The sequence below is a fragment of the Helianthus annuus genome, chromosome 10 (assembly GCF_002127325.2).
Source record: "Helianthus annuus cultivar XRQ/B chromosome 10, HanXRQr2.0-SUNRISE, whole genome shotgun sequence".
In the NCBI taxonomy this organism is placed as follows: domain Eukaryota; kingdom Viridiplantae; phylum Streptophyta; class Magnoliopsida; order Asterales; family Asteraceae; genus Helianthus; species Helianthus annuus.
In genome coordinates, this window is record NC_035442.2 from 148,652,659 (window position 1) to 148,661,613 (window position 8,955).

The 8,955-nt window shown below is 40.6% G+C and overlaps 1 protein-coding gene across 1 annotated transcript; it reads left to right on the forward strand.

The window, feature by feature from the left end:
- The first annotated feature begins 7,114 nt into the window (after positions 1 to 7,114).
- LOC110882858 (G-type lectin S-receptor-like serine/threonine-protein kinase RKS1) lies at positions 7,115 to 8,517 on the forward strand. Its single transcript, XM_022130766.1, has 2 exons — positions 7,115 to 8,399; positions 8,450 to 8,517. The coding sequence occupies exons 1-2, from the start codon at positions 7,115 to 7,117 to the stop codon at positions 8,515 to 8,517; spliced, it is 1,353 nt and encodes a 450-aa protein (XP_021986458.1).
- Positions 8,518 to 8,955: the final 438 nt, after the last annotated feature.

The window sequence follows — 8,955 nt, forward strand, 5'->3', positions numbered from 1 at the left end:
ATGTCAAATCAAAATTTCCAACACAATCATGATTACCCAACATCGTCGAGACGAAGAGGGTGTAATGTGTTTTACATAACAATACCTCAAGAATATGGGCGGGGCGTTAATCCTATAGCGCTATAATTGTTAAGGTAGGCTTGCAAAGTTAATGAGCATATAGACATAATGTATACAGAGCATATGAGATTAACAAGTATAACATGTTTTCATGTTTAATTATGGATAGAGTGTGATTTGAATAAACAAGAATCATAGTGTTGCGTGTTTTTGTATAATATACATGTTGCACCCAAAGTGATTAAAATGAAAATGGGATGGAGTATACGCATAGTTTTGCATAGGGTTCCACAAAAACCGAGAGTTGAGTTGATGAAGTTTTGAACACCGAAGTCATTCTGAAATGGGTAAACAATAGTGTAAGTAGAATATAAGAAAATACGAAAAAATGGTTAACAGAACCTTTCGTGCAGATGGACGTTACATCCTTACAAAAGTGCACATCCTTACGAAAGTGCACATCCTTGCGAAAGTGCACATCCTTGCGAAAGTGCACATCCTTAAACGCAAACAGTAAAATGGTCAAACATGATGAATCAAAAACAAAAAGTAAAATGGTCAAACATGATGAACTGATGTAAAACAGAAATGAAATCGAAAATAGAATACGTAAAAAATGTCCCGTTCGCACAGATGGGCATCCCGTTCATGCGGATGTAGCTGATTGTCAAAAAACGTATGTTTGATCCATCTAGATCAGTTCATTTCTTGATGGAAATTAACCTTAATGCAATCCCTTAACTCTGGAATGTGAGGGCTTGATGGGTTATAGATTCCATCGAGATTGTACCATAAACACAATGGAAGTTATGAACAAGTTGAACAAGATTTAAAGTTTATAATTCTTAAATCGATCTTATATATGTGATGCCCCACAGCAGTTTGCCCAAGCAAACTAGTGGAAACCATCTTCAAGATGTGTTTAATCAAGAGATCTTGTAAAAATTTTAAGAATTATGATAAAAGATAAGAAATGTAATCAAAATGTAATAGAAAATGAAAAGAACCCCACATTACTGACTAGCGGTGGATAATCAAATTTCTTAGACGTACTTACAAAGAGCTTCTGATCGCAAGGAGGGAGTTGGAGAGTGTTTGTGAAGAAATAGCGAGTGAAAGTGGTGAAATGGCACATCTATTTATAGGCGTGGAGTTGAAATTAGGGTTTCCGAAGGTTTCACGCGGATGCGCGTTTGGGACGGATGGGCACTTTGGGACGGATGTGCACATTCGCACGAATGGGCACATCCTCTCGAAAGTGCACATCCTCTCGAAAGTGCACATCCTCTCGAAAGTGCACATCCTCTCGAAAATGCACATCCTCTCAAAAATGCACATCCTCTTGAAGGTGCACATCCTCTCGAAAGTGACTTCCCTTTTCTTTCGAGGTTCAAGTTTGATAAAGCTTTATATGTTTTAACCGGTTTTACGTATAACGAGCATAAATGTGTATCATTAAATCAAGGATCATGTATGATATAGTGTTTAAAAATTTCGATTATGAGTATAAACATGCACATAAGTTTAACGTGAATAACATGAATATGAATAAAATACTTACGTTTCCATTAAGATCAATTGTCTTGGATTACAAAATGAAACAAGGTAGAATACAATGAGAGTACAAGTGTCTAAAAATAGAAAGTACAACAATACTTGCTAAATTGGGAAAGTACAAATATGCGAATCGTTACAGTCTCCCCTACTTTAGGAGATTTCATCCTCGAAATCTAAGAGGAAGGCTGGACAAAGAGATGTGGATGCTTGGTCTTCATCTCGCTCTCGAGTTCCCAAATGAGTTCGGCACCACACTTTCCTTCCCATCGAACCTTGAATATGGAAATTCGGTTGCGACTGAGTTGTTTGGTTACTCGATCCATGATTTTGACCGGTTTTTCCACAAAGTAAAGAGTCTCATTGATTTGCAAGTCATCGATAGGAACTTGAAGTACTTCTTTAGCTAAGCACTTCTTAAGGTTCGAGATGTGAAACGTTGGATGAACGTTGCTAAGTTCTTGAGGTAAATCAAGTTGATATGCCATTTTACCAATCCTCTCGAGTATCTTGAAAGGACCGACAAAGCGTGGAGCAAGTTTTCCCTTTTTACCAAAACGGATTACTCCTTTCCAAGGAGATACTTTAAGTAACACGTGACTACCAACATTGAACTCTAATGGTTTGCGTCTTTTGTCGGCGTAGCTCCTTTGTCTGCTTCTAGCCTTGAGGAGGTTGTCGCGGATTTGGAGAATCTTATCCATCGTCTCTTGAATAAGCTCAGGGCTAGTAATTTGAGCGTCACCAATCTTGTGCCAACAAATAGGAGATCGGCACTTGCGACCATATAATGCCTCAAAAGGAGCCATTTGAATACTGGAGTGATAGCTGTTGTTGTACGAGAACTCAATCAAAGGTAAATGTACATCCCAATTACCACCAAAGTCGATTACACAAGAGCGAAGCATGTCTTCTAGGGTTTGGATAATATGTTCAGTCTGTCCATCCGTTTGAGGATGAAAAGCCGTACTGAGATTCAAGTGAGTGCCCATAGCGGTTTGGAATGTTTGCCAAAGGCGAGACGTAAATTGACCATCACGGTCAGAGATGATGTCAATGGGTATACCATGACGACATATGATTTCATCCGTGTAGATTCGAGTGAGTTTCTCAACTTTGAAATCCTCACGAATGTGGAGGAAGTGAGCGGATTTGGTCAAACGGTCAATGATCACCCAAATTCTATCATGACCAGAAGGTGTGCTAGGGAGTTTGGTTATGAAGTCCATATCAATGCTATCCCATTTCCAAACAGGGATTTCGGGTTGTTCGAGTAGACCAGAAGGACGATGATGCTCAGCCTTGACTTTTGAGCAAGTGAGACATTTTAAAATAAAGGTGGCGATGTCTTTCTTCATACCAGACCACCAATAGGATGTATGAAGGTCATGGTACATCTTATCAGCACCAGGATGAATAGAGTATCGTGATTTGTGAGCCTCCTTCATTATAAGTTCACGAAGATCATCGCGATTTGGCACCCAAACGCGATCAAGGTAGTATTGGAGTCCATCGGATTTCGTCATGAGTTGGTTTTCAGCACCACACTTTATTTCATTGTACATGTTTGCCTCATTGAAGGACGCGTACTGCACACACGAATGCGAGTATGAAGATCGCTAACAATTTGAGAACAACGGATGCTACTAACATGAGATTTGCGACTGAGTGCGTCGGCCATGACATTCGCCTTGCCAAGGTGATAGCGAATTTCGCACTCGTAGAAGTTCAGTAATTCCACCCAACGATGTTGATGCATGTTTAGTTCTTTTTGGTTAAATATATGTTGTAGGCTCTTATGGTCGGTGAAGACCGCATACTTGGTACCATATAGGTAGTGTCGCCAAATCTTTAACGTAAAACAACTGCGCCAAGTTCGAGATCGTGAGTAGTATAATTCTTCTCATGTACTTTCAACTGTCTCGAAGCATACACGATGACCTTGTCTCGTTGCATGAGAACACAACCAAGACCATGGTTCGATGCATCACAAAATACCATGAAATCATCGTTTCCATCAGGAAGGGCAAGAACAGGAGCCTTGCAAAGCAAGTCCTTAAGTGTTTGAAAGGATTCCTCTTGTTCGGGACCCCAAATAAAAGGTTTCTCTTTCTGAGTCAACAACGTGAGGGGAACGACGATTTTTGAGAAATTCGAGATGAATCGACGACAGTAACCCACTAATCCTAGGAAAGAACGAATTTCAGATGGGGATATAGGCTCGATCCAATTCTTCACTGCTTCAATCTTGGAAGGGTCAACATGAATTCCTTTTTCACTCACGACGTGTCCAAGGAATTGAACTTCTTTGATCCAAAACTCACACTTAGAAAACTTTGCGTATAGACGTTCGCCACGTAGGAGTTCAATTATGAGGCGTAAATGACGTTCGCGTTAAGCTTGAGTTTTCGAATAAATGAGAATGTCGTCGATGAAAACAATTACAAAACGATCCAAATAAGGTTTACACACACGGTTCATTAAGTCCATGAAGACTGTAGCTGAGTTGGTCAAACCAAAAGGCATAAGCACGAACTCGTAGTGACCATAGCGAGTGCGAAATGCGGTTTTGGGGATGTCCTCTTTGAGAACACGAAGTTGATGATAACCTGAACAAAGGTCGATCTTTGAAAAGCACGTTGCGCCTTGGAGTTGGTCAAAGAGATGATCAATGCGAGGGAGAAGATAATGGTTTTTGACGGTGAGTTTATTAAGCTCACGATAATCGATACACACTCAAAACGAACCATCCTTCTTCTTGACGAAAAGCACAGGAGCGCCCCAAGGGGAAGTACTTGGGCGTATGAAACCTTTATCGAGCAACTCTTGAAGTTGACTTGACAACTCTTGCATCTTAGAGGGTGCAAGACGATAAGGAGCTTTAGCAATGGGAGTCGAACCAGGGATGAGATCAATGCGAAAATCGACAGATCGAGATGGAGGAGGACCAGGTAGATCTTCAGGAAAGACATCATGAAAATCACGCACCAGTGGAACATCATTTAGGCTCTTTCCCTTGCCCTTTTCTTCGACAACGTGAGCTAAAAAGGTAAAGTACTGTTTACGTAAGTATTTGTTCGCTTGTGTGCTTGACATAAGCTTCAGTCCCTTTGAAGGTATGTCACCATAAACGTGTAAGGTATCGCCAGAAGGAAGAAGTAAACGAACGTATTTCTCGTGACAAACGATTTCAGCATGGTTCTTACGAAGCCAATCCATGCCTACTATGATATCGAAACTACCCAATTGCATGGGTAGGAGATCGATAGGAAAAATGTGATCGTTGAGGGTGAGGAAACAATCGTGAAGAACCAAATTAACGATGATGGACTTGCCATTAGAAACTTCGACGGTGAATGACTTGGGGTGTTTCGAGCGTGTACAATTTAACATAGATTCAAATTCAACGGACACAAAGCTTTTGTCCGCGCGAGTATCAAATAGTATAGAAGCATAAATTTTGTTAACGAGAAACGTACCATTCACGACTTCATTCGTTTTGAGCTTGGTTGGCATTGATGTTGAAAGCTCGTCCACGAGGTTCCTGTTGCTGCTGCTCTTGGTTTAACTGAGGACACTGAGGGCGAAGATGAGTGATGTCTCCACACTTGTAACATGCACGAACATTGTTTGCTTGCCTGGGGTTTTGAAGAGTTTGCTGAACTTGATTGCCTTGTGGGGTAGGACCATTGCGGCAATAAGGGGATGTATGACCAAATCGATTGCATGTAGTGCAATGGTGACATGTGGTGTTGGCTGGGTGATGGTAGTGGCAGGTATTACACTTGGGATGAGTCCCAGTGTAAGGCTTCTTTGTGGTTTCAGGGGTGGTAGGATTTGGGGTTACAACAGGGACAATCGCGCTGCAGCTTTGGTTTTGAAATTTTCGTTTCTTGCCTTTGTTGCCACTTGACTGAGCTTTGGTTTCCGTGGTGATTTGGTTGGCTGCCTTGGTAGAGGTGGGTGTTGTGGCTTGTTTATCTCTGATTCGATTGTTGTTTAGGTTGGCTGCGAGGCGATAGACTGCCTCGATGGTTTCAAGCTTTGAGGCTTCGATGGTATCACGCATAGCAGGAGGTAAGCCATGGATATATTTCCTGATCATACGGTTAGGAGTGGACACAAGGTGAGGTACGATAAAGCTCAATTGTTTAAAACGGGTGGTACAGCCAAGATTGTTATCACCAACGTGTTTGAGAGTCCAAAACTCTTCTTCGAGCTTCTGCTGCTCGTGAGCAGGGCAAAACTCGGTCATCATCAATTCCTTGACTTCAGACCAGGGTAAGGTATATGCTTCTTCATTGGAACGAATGTTGCGCTCATTCGTCCACCACTCTAGGGCTCTAGCTTGAAAGACGCTAGTAGCACTGCGAGTTTTGAGGTTTTCAGGGCATTCACTGTTAATAAATGTAACCTCGATGCTGTCAAACTACTCAAGCATCACTGTCACACCATCGTTTCCGGTGATTAAGTAATGATTGAGCCACGAGCTCCATTCCATACTGTGGGCTTTATTGGTAAAAGGCAATGAAGCCCCTTGTCCATTCCATACCTCACAGTCTAACTGTGCATCAAAAGAAATCAATGTGAACTAAATGGTTTGATTACTTTTATATGAGTTTACACGGCTAGGAAATAATTAGATAACTCATCATCATCATATTCAGTAAATCCACCAATAGCAAAACAAAGGTAGGGTCTGAGGAGGGTAAGATGTAGACGGCCTTACCTCTACTCCGTAGGAATAGAGATGCTGCTTCTAGTGGGACCCCCGGCTCGATAGTTGTTTTGCATCAAGGCTTGGACATAAGGCACATAACACTCAGCAATCAATCGGGACAAAGACCGATTAGTGTATGTACCCTTTTGTCTTTCAGCTATCAACGTTACCACATGATGCATAATTAACCGTTCTCAGCTTTTAACGTTATTTTCATGAAAGTAGTAAAATAACGTTAAAATTAGTGCACTTCCACTTTTGCTTCTGATCGTCCACACATATATACATTATATACACATACCGCACGCGAAGCGTATAATTGGATAACTTCTTCTTTTTGTTTTTTGTTTTTGTTTTTGTTTTTTTTTTGTTTTTTGTTTTCTTTAGATAACTGTCATGTGAATTAAATTGGTAGTTATTTGTTGCAGGAATGGTCAACGAAGAACATTATAAAAGTTTGAAAATTGAAATGGTCATGAATTAATTCATGAGATCAACCATATCTCATTGGCCTACACAATTAATTGTGACATGGGCTGCTAATTATATAAACAATGAAGATGGGCTGCTAACTGTATAAATCATATCTATATCTCATTTCAACAAGTCAATATAAATAATGATGATGCCATGATGAACTGCTTATTACATAAATCATATCTCATATCTCATATCTCATTTCAACAAGTGAACGTTAAAGTCGTTGAAACGAAATCTTTTTCTGGTAAGAGATAAAAGTGAGATAACAGAAAGCATCATATTTGAAAAACGTAAGAGAACATGTACCAAGAAAGAGGCATTCTAGTATCTATGCAAATCTTACTGATTCTTCGGTTTTGCACTTGTATGGACACCATTACACTCATCCAACCAGTTAAAGATGGGGATATTTTGGTCTCTAACGGAGAAACTTTTGCTCTTGGATTTTTTAGTCCCGCAAACTCCACCAACAGATATGTGGGTATCTGGTATAACAAGATTTCCGAGCAAACTATAGTTTGGGTTGCCAATAGAGACCGTCCGATCTCCAATTCGACCGGCATCCTATCAGTGGATCACACGGGGAACCTAGTCCTTCAAGAAATCGATCAAAGTTTTGTGTTTTGGTCAACCAATGTTTCCGGAGTGGTGAATGATAGTTTTACGGCCCAGTTATTAGATTCGGGGAATTTGGTGTTGTTTCAAGGACTAAACAAAGAGGTATATTCATGGCAAAGCTTTGATCACCCTTCGAATACGTATCTTCAGGGTATGAAGCTTGGCCTAGAGAAGAAAACGGGTTTGAACAGGATGATTACATCATGGAAGTCTAGTGGGAATCCTGGTGTGGGGGATTATTCATATAAACTGGAGTTAGTTGGGTCAACTCAGATGTTTTTGTTTAAAGGTATGACAAGATATTGGCGGGCAGGGTCATGGAACGGTCTTGGATGGAGCGGTGTACCGTGTATGACAAAGGGTAATATCTTCATTGCTAATTATATAAATAATGATGATGAGGTGACCATCGCTTACCATATGCACAATCCGTCCATGCTCTCTAGAGTAGTCGCTACTGAGTCTGGTACCTTAGAGAGGCTAACTTGGCACGAATCTGATCGTAAGTGGGTTGAGTTCTGGTCCTATCCAAATGACCAGTGTGATGTGTATAACCATTGCGGTCCTTTTGGCTTTTGTGATCCAAATGCATCAGTTACTTTTGAGTGTGATTGCCTTCCCGGATACGAGCCACAATCACCACAGGACTGGTACATAAGGGACGGTTCCAAAGGGTGTAAGAGAAAGGTCGGAATACATATGTGCGAAGTTGGAGACGGGTTCGTTGAGTTGGCCCGTGTTAAGATACCTGACACGTCGTCGGCACATGTGAACATGAGCTTGGATTTAAAAGCATGCAAAGAGTTGTGCTTGAGGAATTGCACGTGCAAGGGGTATGCAAGTGCTGATATCAGTAAAGGGGCCGAGGGTGGAGGTTGTATTATGTGGCATAGGTACATGAACGATACGAGGACGTTTTTAGATGGTGGTCAATCTCTTTATATGCGGCTTGATGCAGCTGAGTTAGGTACGCTATCAGTATTGCTTTTGTCTAAACTTAATTTTCATTTTGAACAGACTATATGTTTGTTTCTAAGTCCCTTTACTTTCTTGAAAAATACAATTATATTATTCTAAGTTGTTAGAAAGAAGAAGTAATGTATTTTGTTTATGTGATAATTATGCAATGATCTGCATTCCTCAATAGAGGAAGCACTCTATATATAGATATGGAAACATACACTGAGGTACAAAAAGAATGAGAAAAATACAATACACACCCTATACAATGTTATACATTAACATCCCCGCAAGCGAAACGGTGGTGGACGAATGCCAAGCTTGTCTCGGAAGAATTCAAACCGGTGACGGGTGAGGCCCTTGGTGAAGATGTCCGCAACCAGGAGCTTGGTCAGAATTGTTAGTAGAGATATTTAAACTTAATTAAGATTATAATACTTATATGTATATGTAATTACTTACATGTATTATTCGGTACATTTTGATAAGTGTGGGCATTGATCATAAGCGGGTAATTCAAAAACTGCCGATGACAGTTTTTCACGCCAACATCAACCGCCATT